The following is a 15,368-nucleotide window of genomic DNA, read 5'->3' on the forward strand; positions in this document are numbered from 1 at the left end:
TCAGCCCAAGAGAATACACGAATCCTTGAAAAGGGGCTGCTACGTGACTTGTAGTGGCTTTTCCAACTGTCTTCACACATCACCCAGCCCATTGCAGAGACTCGTGGCCACAAAGTCAGCAAGAGGCACACAGCCTCCAGGAACTCTGCCTGAGAGCAAGTTCAGTCCGTGTGCCAAGAGGAATATTCCAGTGTGATGGGAACTACCCAGTCCTAAGTTATCAGTGGAGCCTGCAAATAAGGGGAGGTGAGAGCACTGCAGAGCCTGCAAATAAGGTGTGTTTCCCTCAGCACATGCCAATCTCAGCTATTCCCAACATGATCAGTTGTGGGACACACAAACCTGAGTCTGTCCCTCAGCCAAGAGAGAGAACACAGCAGGAGGTGTTTGCCTTGCTTTGCCTTTGGGATCATGGTCCAAGCAGGTGCTCAGGAGTACAGGCACAGCCCAGCAGGCACTGCTAGTGGCAAACTGCCTCAGCTGCAAGCAGAGTGCACGTGTCAGACAGGGAACTAACCCTCGCATAAAGCTGGGTACATAGTACATACCCTGAAAAGCAGCTCAGATTTGTACCCACTGGAACATGGGATAAAACAGGCTGCCAAAGGTATCTTCGTTACTTACTGGGAGACAAGTGGTTCCATGAATCTCAAGAGCACTATTTACAGACGTACTTCATAGAAGAGGTGCAATGTAACACATTCAGACAAATGTTTGAGTAGCCACTAAACTGCATCAGATATATGATGAAAATTAAATACTCCCTGTATTAAGGAAAATCAAAAATCCTATTTACACAAGAACTTGACTTGGGAGCAGGGAGCTGATTAATGATCCCTGTTTTAAAAAAGTAAACAAATCCCCCCCAGATCACAGTCAGTAATTGTCATATCAAAGCAAATATGCTGGCACTAAAACTGAGTTCATCAAGAACTAGTAGTGAGTGAAGAGCTGAATTTTAATATTGCTTGCCCAGATACAGTTCCCAGTTACATCCATACCTCTTATGCCTACCAAAAGTGAAAAGCAGAACTGAACTACCATGACTGATTCCACTAAACTTAAACAGATGAAAATATCCTCTTAGTAGCTTCACTGAAAATAATAAAATTACCCCTGTCAGTCTTGACTTTTAACACAGTTGGTGTTTCCAAAGCTTATTTATCATGGGTTGTCACTGTCAGTCTCATCAGTATTCTGTCATCTTGCAGATGTAACAGTATTTTGGTCACCTGAACTACAGCCAGTAGTTTGTATCAAGTGGCTCTGCCTTAATGATGGCCACAGTTTCACCTTCTGCTGAAAAAGAGGATGGATTTGAATTAATCACTAAGAGAAAAGTTAGGCAAATGCACGTGCTCTATCTTACCTTTTTATGTCCATTACAGGATATCAAAGATCATTTGCTAAACTGATTCTGCAGCTTTATGTAATTTTCACGAACACACTACAGTTGCTTAATTAAACTGTTAGAAACAAAATCAGGGATTCACAAACTATGGCATTTTATTTCAGAGGCCTTTGCTTACATTTGTACAATATATTACATAACTCTCCATTTTCTGCAGAACCTAATATATATTTTATAGCTTTTTTCTATAAGCTTTTCCTTCAATGTCTGTCAACAAATTTTTACAGTCCTGTACAATTCTGAATACTTTGAAACCATTTTCAATAAAATCAGTTATAACCTTAAGCGCACACTACGAAGACTGAAAATGCTTTTCTTAGAAAAGTCAAATGAAAAGGATTCTGACACTCTAGCATCTACAAACAAAATGCTTCAAATTCTTACATGTTGTATTGCCAGAAAACAAAGAAAAACATGCCAGCCCCTATTTCCCCAGGCAAAAGAAGTACACAGAACTACAATTAAAACAGTAAAACAATCTGTACAATAAAGTACTGTGTATTAACAGTGCCAGGTATTAAATAGCTTGAATGAACACTTCCGCAATATACAAATGTCTTACAAAGGTATAGAATTAACAGGAGAGAGCTTGGGATCCATTCAACATAAAATCAATACAAGTGAAAACATTTTGAAGTTGGTTTTGGAATTTGTACAAGGCATTTAAAAAATTAATTATCTACCACTCGGCTAGCTAGTTATTTTAAAAACAACTACCCTTTTGTGGCAGTGTTGGTATCAGCAACCACAAATTATAACCTCACACCTTACTCCCTCTTGAAGTCCTCTCCTTGAAGCTTGTAATAAAATAAGCATTACAAATGAAGTATTTGTTGCTTTAAGGGGAAAAGAAACATTTACAAGAAAACACAAAAATATACCTGTTATAATCCATTATGAATAAATATACACTTTAAACTGGCTGAATACAATCTTTATACATTAAGATTTAATACAGTTTGTTAGCCATTTTCTTTCTTTTTCATAATGTATTTTATCAAAATTAAAAAAAAATACTGTTTTATAGAAAAATGGCAAAGTACAGTAGTTTCATTCCAATTAACGGGTTCTTAAAACCCAGAGTAACCTATTTAAGCCTAATTCAAACCTGTAAACATTAGTCAGTCTTTTTTTTTTTTTTTTTAAAGGAATCCTCATATTTGGTTATCAGGACTGATGTCAGACATCCTACTAACTGCAGGTTTTGAATAGATGTGCTTGACGTATACAATTAAAGCCACTATAAGGTGACTTAGCAGTTAAAAAACAATTAGCTTGTACAAATGAAAATATTTTCAATATTTGTCATAAATAAATGGAAAAATATCAAATGTTCCAGCTTTAACAAAATACCAGGGAATACAGTAAGCCTTACCACATTGATTTAGATCACCCCAACAACTATATACTTATTGTCCTGTCTCTACAGGCAGTGAACAGCCTCCATTAGCCACAGTGGAAGGCCTTCGAGTCACTAGACTTACAATTCCCAGACAAGTTGGAAACAATTATTGCTTGAGGAAAAGCAGTTTGTTGTACTTTTTCTTCATAAAAGTGCACTTAAGTGCAAAGTTAGCTTGTCAAGAAACAACTTTAAATACAAAATAGTGCTTGTCTGAATTTTGTGCCACTGTGCAGTATAAAAAAAAAAAAAAAAAGAAAAAAAAAGAGTGGCCCTCAGCAGCCATTAAGTGCAAAGTGCTTTGGCAAGTCCTGCTGTCACCTGCACTCAACTGACATTCCATTCTGTGATGAACTTGACATAGATGGTTCTGCTAACGTTAACATAACTGCAGCCGTAATGGAACTAGAGGAAGGTGATGAGGAGGAAGATGATGTAGTAGCAGCACCTGCACAGGACAAGGAAAACACAGGTTATATTCATAAATCAAGCAATAAACACGTCTGCTTGTTCAACAGAAGCATTGGTACATACTGAAAGCAGCCTCCACTGCCTGGTTTATGTAGGAAACACTCAATTTCACTGGGCTCCCTTAAAATTGTGGAATAAACCAGGGGAAAGCACTAACTAGGTCCACAAGCAATATTACAATAAATTTTGATCTGTAACTTGAAGAAAAATTAGAAGTTATTAATACCCTTTGTTCACTGCTTAGAAAAGTTTATTTTCTGTATATTTTTTCCTGTATGAAGTAGTTATGCCTCAAGAACATTAAAAAGATTGTTACCTTGGTAACATTCTTCCCCTTCCACAGTCAGTGAGTATCTGATCCTATTAATGGTCATAAAATACCTGCACACAGCATTTCCCAAAGCCCAAACAAAACCACACTCCTAATGACACACATCTCCCTGCAAATTATACAGCACCTTAATATAACATGCAATTAAGCCCTTCAAAAGCAGAATTTAGTTTTCCAGCACTTACTTTCCCGCTCTTTTTTCTTTAAGCGCTTTCTTCTTCGGTCAATGGAAGCCACCTCAGATTTCAAGGACAGGTAATGTTTCCTGATTTCTTGCAATTTTTCTTGGAGAACTGTTATGCGCTCTGCACTAGTCAGATTTTCCAAGTCAGCTGCAAGGTAAACAATCTCTGTTAATTCTTGTATTGAAACATTTCCAAATACTTCTTGATGTCAGCCAAGTGGGAGGTTACTGAGTGATCTCCTCTGAGGTAGCAGACAGCAAAGCTAAGAAACAATGGCAGCAGCAGCTGCTCTTTATCACCCCAAATTTGTTCAGTTTTTTTATTATTCTTTACAAGATACTGCCATACGCTTTTTGGGAACTTTTTAAGGAATTGGGAGAGGAAAAACAAATGCATTCCCTTTCCCATAAGGAGGAAAAGGATAAAAAAATTTAGGACAACGGATGAAAACAGCAGGGCCAAAACTAGTTTGAGCCTCTTGGTGTTCAATGATGGAGCTGTTTTGCCCCAGACACTGGGAAGATCAGCCTTGCCTGACTTCTCTTGGTACAAAACAAGCAGGTTACAACAGGAACGTGCACAGCTGCGGGGTGGTTCTGGTGCCATAAGGAAAACCATACAGGACAACCTTGCTGGACATGGCCAGCACAGGAGCTGCCCCTCTGGCTGTTCCCAGCTGGGAGTTCTCCACAGCATGGCACACAGCAGTGGGTGGCACAGGCAGGAGAAACTCTTGGTTCAGTTCAGGGAAGCCACACTGGAGACACTCCATTCAAAAGCATTTAAGAATCAGCTAAACTACTGTGGGCTGCTGTAATGAGGGCAGCACCAAAGGACCAAAAGTCACAACTGTATTAGGCTGTGGTAAAATGAGGAAAGCTCAAGTGTCTGACTTGGCTACAGCAGGAAATGTGTCAAACAGCACTCCACAGACCATCTTCTGCCAAGCAACTTTAGCACGTGGCATGTAGCCAAGGTAAAAAGAAGGGAAGGAGCAAAAGCTTTTCAAATGTGTTGCACCAGGGGAGTGTTCAATGAATCTCAACGGGGCAGTAAGTGACAATAAAGTCCTTTTACATCACATACTCCTGAAGAGCACCAGAATGTAACTTGATTGTGAAGAACTACTGGGAAAAATACTTTTTAAAGTAGACTAATGCTGAGACTCAGGGTTGAGGAGGAAATAAAAATAAATAAAAATAATAATAATTAAAAAAAAAAACCCCAGCAAAATCAGATTCAATTGGTAAGTCACACTATGACAGCATTAATAAGCCATTGATCTGTTTTTCAGATAGGCAAATGCAGGATCCTTACCACACTGCTCCCCGCTAGCTGGACCAGTAGCTTGACTGAAACCAACAGAGTGGAAGTTCTTAATACTAGAAATAGCAAACATGTGCTGGTTCACTAATGCAAAATGTATGGGGAAAAATTACAAATCAATCACTAAGTGTCTGAACAAGAACTAGGGAATGAGGAATAAAAGAGCAAGGAAATATCAACAGAAGAAGCACACAGAGCAGATAATGTTCATGCCAGAATGACAGGCATGGCACAACAAGAACAGCAAGGCAGCTCAGGAGCCAAATCTAAAAACAGTCCTGAAAGAGTGTGACAGAGGCAGTTCCCTGTGCTGCAATTGCAAAAAAAGGAAAAAACAAACCCACCAAAAAACACCTTTTTCTTTTAAATGAGGATTTATCACAACCTGAAGCAAAATCAGGACAGAAACAAGAAAGCCAAAATACAAAACATTCAAAAAGCCTTTTTGCACTATGCCACAAGGTGTGTTTTCAAGAAAATACTTACACATTTGAAAACTCCACTTGTAAACTTTGGGCAAACGATTATTCTGTTCTTTGAGATCAGACTCCTTCTCTCCATTTTTACCACATTTTCCTGGAGACTGTGTTCTTGTGAGTGATTTGGTTTGGTGAGATTTCATGCCAGTAGAAACCGATTTTGCTGACTGAGACTTGGACACGCTTTCCCCAGCAGATAGTTCATCGCTGTCACTGCTGTTTGCTGAAGAAACAGGAAGACATAGTTATGAAACAAAGCCCAAGCTAAAGCTTGTCAGAAGCAACTTCTGTGCTGATTTTCATACAATTGGAATTTATTTGACCCAAATCCTTTACTTTAAAACAACAGACTCCATCCTGGTGCACCAGCTTGCTTGACGTTCTCTGCATCCTGAAGAACAAACCAGATCTATAATGGGGTCACAAAATGAACCACACATCTGCCTGTTCATGGGGCTGTACTTTTTCTAAGAGTTCACAAGATTGATTGTTATGGTCCATCTCTTTCTAGAATCTATTTTTAATGCAGCATTCCATATATGTATAAACATGTATCCCAATTTAGAGCTAACAGTTACAGACAGACCTTTGACTGTATTTTTAGGACATGCATAGCAGACAATGTAATGTCAGAGCAAACACAGCCTTTTCTTAGCCTTATGTCACCTTTAATAAACTGAATTGCTAAATTAACTAAAATCACTGTCGATAATCTGAACATGTGTTGCTCCCATTCCTCAGACATGATGATATATTTTTTTAATTTTGGAAAAAGATCTTTCACTGACCCAAAAAAGAACTTCACCTCATGCTGAATAAGCTTTACAGCAACAGGCTGAATTGAACACAGGTTTTTAATCAATACACTCAAAGGAAAGTAACAAAATAATCTATCTAGAACACAAGATTTATGAGTATTGATTGAAAGGATGAAGTTTTTTAGCATTTCTAAAATAAAACCCAGGTGAACGTAGGTACAAGAGACTGTAATTCAGCACAGGTCTAGCAAAGCAGTCGAATAAAATGCTTAGGAAATCTGCAGAACCTCAATTGTTAGAAATGTTTGCAAAAACACACTGAATTTATATTTATTAAGTAAAATGTATGCCTCAGTTGTACCTGCCACAGGTGTTGACAAAATGAGCCCTGAACCGTCTGGCCTTTATGATCTGGTGATCTACACAGGAGAAACTGCAAGGCATGCAGTGTGAAAGAGCTTGGCCAGATGCTTGTTGGTGTTGGTTTAATGCAAAGGCAAGAGATGAAGTTGCCACAAAAACAGTTTAACAGATACACCGGAATTTTGCCAAAAGCTGGGGATTTTTTGCTTACAGCTGAATCACATTTTATGTATTTATTTTCCTTATTACATCCAATAGTGCGTGAAATCTAACAAAAAGATCACACACCAAGGACTACATGGTAGTAGCCATGGTAGTAGCTATGAAGTTTCACATCCTTATGAAGACATAGGTTGAGAAAAAGGGGTAAATTCACCAAATCCAAGGGAATAAAGGCAAGGCTAAAAATGGTGCATTTGTTCTGCAAATTCAGTTTGTTTTGTTAGTTTAATTTCTGGGGTGAGGGTAGGAATAAGGCTCATGAAAGGAGATCAGTGAAATGGAATTAAAAAGCATGAGAAAATATAAAGAGGAGATAAATTAACATGAAGGACAGGTGGAGTGACATCAAATACCAGGCAGAAAATACAGACTTTTAGTAAAAGCTGTTAATAGAAAGAGGGGAGGGAGAAACTGGGGAAGAGAGAGGAAAAAAGGCATGGTATATGCTTTTTATCCTTGCTTTAACTCCATTTTTTACAGTTATCCTCCAGGTTTCAGTCTCTAGCTGTTTCCTAGTATTTTTTTATTAAGTGTAATGAAGCAGTAATTTATCTTGTTGTCTCCCAAACACCTGTGCATACAACTCCTAACACACCTCTGCTTTTAGTAGCTTCCCTTACCCAGTAGTGTGGTTTCTATTCCAATTAGCTTCTACAACTACAAAAAACTGCAAAAGCTGCATTATTTACAGTAGATATAACAGACAGCACAAGAAGAAAACAAGAATCTATATTCTTTTGGAATTATTTTCATGTTTACTACAGGGTAGAGATATTAACCTCTAAATGCTCATCTGGAAGGAAATACAGAGTAAAACTTCATTCAGGTCCCAGTCTCCCCTCTAAAGCAGGCAGCTACCATGACACAGAGATACCTGTCCCAATTCTGCCATGTGTGAAATACTCTTCTTGGCTTTCCTGAGTTACATGATTACATTAAGGAGTTCTTCGAAATAGGCCCAGAAATAACAGAAGACATTTAGAAACACTTTGGTGTTTAGGTAGAGCAGTTTCTTCATTTAAACAGTATTAAGAATTCCTTGATGAGAACATTTTGTCCTAATGCATTTTTTATTAATCTACAATCAGTTGAACAAAAGGCATGCTACTTTAACACCTTTTATTTCACAGTAAGCTGCTGTACTTACTAGTTTTACTCTTCTTTTTGTTGCTCACAGATGTTTTGTGGCTTCTTTTCTGCTTTTTTGAGGAGCTGCCTCCTCCCTGAGCATCTTTAAGTCTTTTTTGGCCTGTACAGACTACAATTGGGAAAAGAAAAAAACAAAAAACCGAGATTAAATAAATGCTTGCACTCCTCCCACAAAACACTTCAAAGCTTAACTTTGTAGACAACAATGCAACTGTTCCTGCAACTATCCTTAATGCAGCTCAGTTTTCTACTTATATTGACAAGAGGAGGTAAAGGCCAGTGGAAGGCAGACGAAGCTTCTTTGCACAGAGTGCACATGTATGATGATTAAAAATTACTTTCCCATATGCATCACCAAAATTTCTCTTTAACCACATGGATTTACTGGTTTTTTAATGCTGTAAATTAAATAGGAACAAATTTATTTTAAAAGTTATCAAGACCTACTGGGACTAAAAAATGTTTTTAAAAGTTTGATGTACTTGGAAGCTGTGAGAAAAAAAACAAAGCCATAGTCTGTGATCTGTTATTACACTGACTGAAAGTGTTAAAAAAGATCTTAGATAACGTTTAAAAAAAAAAAAGGCAAACAAAAAACAAGGGAAAAATTCTATTGCTATTTGTGACTACAAGGGGAAAAAGTAGAAAAGGAACATGGAAGCATTCTAGTACACCTGCTAAAAGAGAGTGTTTCAGGACTTCTCCAAACGTTGTTTCACAACCCTGTGACTTACAGATTAAAAATGACCCCTGGAATAAAACAATTTAAATTAAGGAACCCGATTTTCTGAAACAGGTAACATGCTGATAAAATCAGAAAGGAAGTTAAAGTCTAATACATGTAAAAGTACTCTTTTATAATAGTGTAAAACTTCTTTCAAGTGGCAATAAACTACTTTCATATTAAAAACTCCACGCAACCTAGTTCTAAACCTACACAGCTCCAATTAGCAAAGCAACACAGGTGTATTTATGAAGGGGTACCCATTCACCTCTTCCAAACTCTTTCCTTTAAGGAAACACATTTTGTTGCATACTTTCAAAACATTTGCAACAGAACGCTGAAGGTAACACACCTTTAAGGGCATTTTGAAAAAAATCAGCTAATTGTTAGCCAAAATCTACTGAGATAAAAAAACCTACTTCTGTCTCAGCATTGTAGACAAAAATGTATTTTTTTCCTTTGTGTTTTTAATTTTTAGCCACTACAACACAGTGAAAGTAGCTGTACTCTTGATGAACTGCCAAACAGCCAGTCACTTTCAGAGAAAAGCTCTTGCATCTTGCCTTGCCAGCAGTTAAAAAGCAGTACAGCGACATCATGTGCACAAGTGTTGATAATCTCCCATTCTCTAGTGGTTTCAGGAAAGGAACTTCAATCTGAAAAATCACATATGAAAGTGAAACATAGCTGAAAAGGTCAATGCTTTTATCAGCTTGACTTGAATCTTACGAAGTTAATGTTCTAGAAAAATACAAATTAGAAATGACTGCCTAAGCACGCTAGAAGCAAGAGGGCTTTCTCCTCCAAAACAAACAACTTAGAGAGAACCAAATTTTATGGAAGAGAAGCATCTCCTGCTTCTAAGAGGGGTGCTGAAAATTCTTCCATCTTGCTACAATAAATGTTCCTTACACAAGCTATTACAGTTTGCTTTGGGCTTACTTGCCATATCCAGTTTAAACTTTATTCTTTTATCCTTTGCCCCTCAGTGAAACCAACACAATTTCTAACAAAAGGCCAATAAACTTGCTGGCAAATTACATTTCATTCACGAGATGATTATACCATTTCCACACATCTGAAATGGACAGCAGCCTACTACTTCCTGCAACAACTAACTTCCCTGCACCGTAACCAAAACACAATGAAAACACATCAGCAATGTCAGAAATAAGAGCTGGTTAGTTTGGAGACAGCTGTGTTTACCCTTTCCTTTACCTTTTTCAGCATGCTCTGGCTCTGGTTGATTACTACTACTGGAGCTGACGCTGGCATCAAAACCTGTTGGTGAAATATTTCCCTCAGACTGGAGGTCTTGCAGCTCCCCTGCCACACTGTCCACCTCTATTGTGCTATCTGTTTCACTTTTGATGCTTCGTATCTCTTCTTGATTTGGTGGCAGTGTCTCAGAGACAGTGACACTGGACTGATGTCTACTGGACTCGGTCACAGTTACAGAGGAAGGTGACTCAGGAGTTGTAGGAGGTGTATTTAGCACTGAATTGCTGCCGCTGCTTGGAAATTCAACTTTCTTCTCACCCACTTCAGTCGGTTTCTCCTCAACAGGTTTAACATCCACACTTGCTGGCAAAGATTTTTCAAGTTCACAGTTAGGCAAAGAAATGCCTTCTGCAAGAGTCTGAAGCTGCTCCTCTGCTGCAGCATCCTCAGGAGCAGCATGTGGAGGAGAGGCAGCAGCCTCAGTATCAGAGTCTGAGAACAGCTCCTTCAGCGTTTTCTTTGGCCACTGGCCTTGGATACTTGACCACACATCCTTTCGATCCTTCGCTCTGGTGTTCTGAAGTCTTTCATCAGAGTTATTTAGAAGCTTTATTCTTTTCTCTCCCACTTCAGAAAACCCGGAGTAGAAAGTACTTGTCCGCAAAGATTTCCTTTTCTCCTCTAGTCCATTGTACTTTTTCGTTGGGGTGATTTTCAGTTTGGATTTGTCTTCCTCATCTTCATCGGAGGAGCTGTTACTGCTATTTTCTAAACTAAGGGCGTCTTTGTTTTTGGACTTCTCATCCTTTCTATTAGGTGACACGGTCTTTAAGGACTCCTCTGTAACACAGTGTCTTCGTTTACCACGCTTCACTTGTGGTTTTGCTGTTTTATCCACTATCTCCTTCTTTCCATCCTTTCTCTTCTTTGTGGCTTCGTCTTCTCCATCAGACTCACTATCTTCAGATAACTCTTCCATCTCTTTCCGCAATCTTTCAGGAGACTTGGATACAGACTTGGGCACTACTGCATCTGTAAGAGCTTTAGTTTCTTCTGGGAGGGATGAACCGCTCTGTTCTTTTAGACGCAGTTCATTTTTATCTTGGCTTACGGCTTCGGGCTGAGATTCCTCTTTGCCATCAGCATGAACATTCGGGGCACTTTGGTCATCTTCTTGCTCACTATCATCAGAACTTTCAGAAGCTAATTAAAAATAAATCCAAACAAAACAAAAACAAAACAAGGAAAGTTTGTATTGATTCTTTATGGTTACAAAGAATTATTACAAAAACCAAACAAAAGCAACTAAAGAAAACTGTACAGATATGAAGACATGCTACAGGATCTCTAGCAGTCTCTCTCTTAAATGGTACTTCCTGAAGAGTTCAAAAACTCATGGTATAATGGCTAGATTAGAAACTAGGAAGATTCTCTGTTATACAGTACATCTCCAGGAATTTCTGAAGAGGTAGAGAAAGCATAGAGTGCATTAATGCATAAGATACAAACTTCTGCACAACTACCCAAACCAGAAACTGAAAGATGCCCTTAACATATTTCTTGTGGGTTACAAATACTACCATTATATGCCTTTTTTCCAAAGCCCATAACACAAGACATTATTTTGCCTGGAAAATCCAGAGTCTAAAGGATAGAACAACAACACACACATTGGATACTCTGTGACAAACCAACCTGATGATCAATCTGGAAAAAGGAAGTGAAAGCAATAAAGAAAGGCACTTAGGGAAACAAATGGACAAGAAGAATGTAGCACAACTGCAAGAAAATTCAGGGTCAGAAATGAAGAAACACAGAAGAACAAAGATATATAATCCAGAAGGAATCAACAGCAATCTCATTCAGTGTGAAAAGATACAGATTCAAAGAGAAACACAGGAAGTGGCTCAAATACACACATATATATACACATATATGTAACTCCTTGATTCATAAAGTTAATTACAGATTAATTATCACACTAATAATAGAGTCATTGCTAATTGCTGGGGGGTTTTTTTGTTTGTTTCTCATTACCTAAGAAAATTAAGCATTATAGATTATGTTGACTGTTATTCTACCTACAGTTTTGGAACCCAAGGCCAGTGTCATCCAAGTTCAAGTAAGTTGGAATGATTATTCAAGTCAGAAAGCTTCCACAAAAATTTGTGGTTACCCAAACTACCTATACCATACATGATTTTCTTCTCTGGAAGCATGCCCTAAACTAAGAATGAAAAGAATCAAGTAGGTATTAAAATGCTGCTGTAAATGTGTGGGCAGGGGAACACAGTGCTAGCAACAACAGACCTGCAAATATGAGTAATGGGTCCTATTGCTTAGGTAAATCAAAAATGAAAAATTTAGAAATTAGACAGGAAGCAAAAATGCTTTGCTCTATATCAAACAAAAAAGAGGATGTCAACACAAAATGTAATTGACTGTTAACACACTGAATTAACAGAACCTGCCAACACTGCCTTTGTCCAAGGGTTATTTCTGAAGACGATGTTATTATTAGCCAGACTGACTCAAGCATTTAGTTGCATCAGTTATTCTACATTGTCATTTAGTCCTGTTTAAAGGCCATTTACAGAATTAGAGAAAGCTTTTAAGTACAATACCTTGTAGCCCATTAATGATAGAAATTTCTATTGATTTAACTGGAGCTTGTTCACTATTTTTGGCTTCAGTGCTGTCAAGTTTGGACCCAGTCTCTGGTGATGTGCTGGTGTGAAAGGGGGGTTTTGACAAACGTCGCAATTTACACGGTTTAGGAGAATACTTCTCTTCCTTCTCTCTGTCAGTTTTATTCTAGGTGAAAAAAAAGAAACAAAAACTCTTCTCATTGGAGCACACATCTTATCATGGATTACAATTAAACAATGCTTACAGTTATCTTAAACATTCCATCTGTAGAGGAAAGCTCTCCTCTTTGTTTAAAGGACTACAAACACCTTTCTAAACTCCACACCAAGACCTTTCTACTGAAGACAGGGACTTTGTCAACACTTAAACAAATAGGAATACAAACACAACCAGTGCTCATGGAGTAGTGGTACTGCAGGATGCCAGGCTCAGCAGTGGCAGAAGGAAAAGCTTCCCTGCAGCCCACTGTCCAAGAAATATGTCATCATCTAAGCCTAAATATCAGCTGTGGAAGAATCAATTCTGAAAGAAATCTTGGCAATAAAATTACAGAGTCCCATGCACATGGACTGGTCCACAGGTTTGCTCTGCAAAGTCAGAGAGCTCTCAGATTTCCCCCCCTCAAACTAGCTCCCAACACTGATAATAATCTGTATCCTTCTCATTTGTTTTCTGTAAATGATTACATACATTTAATTAAAAATTCAGGAAAGAAGGAAAGAGAAGCTTCCCCATCTCACCTCAAGGAGAAAAGCCAAAACCATGATGAAAAGAGTATCCATGTTTAAAAAGCTATGACGTTGCTTTGCCTGATAAGCATTTGTAGGCCAATCAAAAGCTCAGGCAAAGAGGCAGGGATTACTTAACTATGTATCAAACCAAAGCAGGGAGCAACAAGAGAGAAAAGGGAGAAAAACTACCTTTATTTTCTTTCGATGCTTAATTTTTGGTACATTTTTATCAGCTGGTCTCACTATCTTGTCTGCCTTTATCCATTCATCATACCTAAACAGAAAAAGAAATCATACGCATTTATTGTTTCAAGCAGATAATCACATCACAACAGAAATTTAACTGAGGAAAAGGAGAATTAGCCATATGAAAACAGAATGGAATTTGAATGAAGTAATTTATGGGATGCAGGTAAAACAAACTACCTGAATGAGAAATCTATACAAACCTCTAAAAGGTATACTTCCTATTTATACACTGTAAAACCTTAACAATAAAATAAATCCTTTCAACTATATAAAATGGGACCAATCAATAAAAATAAACTCTTTTGATCCCAAGTGACTGCAAAGAGTTATCTGGAGTGAGTGTATCTATTCGGAGTCTCCAACTTTGAGTCACTGACTTCACAGTGACATTTTTCAGTTCCTCTTCTGTTAAAGGTTTCCATTTTGTATCAGAGTGATTCAAGACAAAAACATATTAAAAACATACTAACATACATACCAAGATATTAACAACAGGCATCTTGTTATTCAAGACTGGACCTGTTAAGTATAAATCCAAGACCACAGAAGTACATTCTTATTAAGAATATACTGCAGTTATGGTACTGTGCTTGCCAGATTGTGCATCTCTAAAAGCTCAAGAACCATTTAAATAATTTTTTTCCTCCCAATAAGAATAAGCTGCTTTACTACTTAAACTGTAAATTCAAGAATCATTGCCATAAGAAGCAGTTCAGGTAAAAATTAGTTGGTAGTAACTTTGACCTGAATGTACGTACAAACTAATTCTGATCATTCTAGGTGAACAGAAAAATAAAATAAAAGCGGGGGTGGTAGAAAAATCAACTTTAAAAAAAACCCCAAAACCCCAAACCACACTCTCCAAAAAAATTCTTATAGGATGGATTTGAGCACAATCACCATGCTGGCTTTCCAGCTGGGCTTACTCAATCTCATTTTGATATATGCAATGACTACTGACACAGTCCTACTTAATTGTCTTTGCAACCACTGTCAATTATATCCACAATATTGCCATAAATTAAAAATATTTAGGGAAAAACATGCAAGTTTCCAACTTGCTTTCCTACATATTTTAAGTTATGATCTATATGAGGGATTTCAGAAGCTAAATACTTTATTCTACTAGCTTAAATTTCACATAATAATACAGTGAAAAATTAAATAGCAGTAATCTGAAAAATAGCCTTCCAAAACAACTGTTCTGTTTTTTCATCTCCATGTGACAATAAAAACCATAAAGTCTCACAGCAGACCATGCAGACTATGACAGACTGCCTACACTGCTGCAGACACTGCTGTCATTGTACCATTACACTGGCATTATCAGGTGAAATGTCAGTAAACAGGTTCAAAACTGAAGTAAAATTCTGCAGAGTACTTGTTCATATGGAAAAATCTCATATTCTGTGAGACATGGGAAACCCTACTTGAAGCAATCTTTCTTCAAGACAAAGACATGTTTTGCACAAGGAATACTCTGAAGTGCCTGCCAAATGGATTTGGTGACCCAGAGAAATGCAGGACTATTTTATTAGATCTAAATAGATACAGGAAAACAGCACTAGGACTTAATAAACACATGGTGAAAAATAAGGATTCTGACAGTGTCCTTTCTGCCTCAACCACATTGCCAGAATACCAAATTTGTATTCACTCATCCTTATGCATCTCCAATAAGAAATTAATCTTCCTCC

The 15,368-nt window shown here is 37.7% G+C and overlaps 1 protein-coding gene across 1 annotated transcript in view; it reads right to left on the reverse strand.

Annotated features, from left to right (window-relative positions):
* Nucleotides 1-1,481: 1,481 nt before the first annotated feature.
* The window catches only part of ARID4B (AT-rich interaction domain 4B), a 91,870-nt gene continuing 77,983 nt past the window's right edge, over nt 1,482-15,368 (reverse strand). Inside the window, exons 18-24 of the mRNA XM_033054992.1 lie at nt 13,612-13,696; nt 12,667-12,856; nt 10,040-11,245; nt 8,096-8,206; nt 5,613-5,828; nt 3,801-3,947; nt 1,482-3,261 (exon numbers count right to left, since the gene is read on the reverse strand). Of these exons, the coding sequence (XP_032910883.1) occupies nt 3,131-3,261; nt 3,801-3,947; nt 5,613-5,828; nt 8,096-8,206; nt 10,040-11,245; nt 12,667-12,856; nt 13,612-13,696 (2,086 nt within the window). The 3' untranslated portion in view covers nt 1,482-3,130. The remainder of the gene's footprint in view (nt 3,262-3,800; nt 3,948-5,612; nt 5,829-8,095; nt 8,207-10,039; nt 11,246-12,666; nt 12,857-13,611; nt 13,697-15,368) is intronic.

Source organism: Catharus ustulatus, chromosome 3 (genome assembly GCF_009819885.2).
Source record: "Catharus ustulatus isolate bCatUst1 chromosome 3, bCatUst1.pri.v2, whole genome shotgun sequence".
NCBI lineage: Eukaryota > Metazoa > Chordata > Aves > Passeriformes > Turdidae > Catharus > Catharus ustulatus.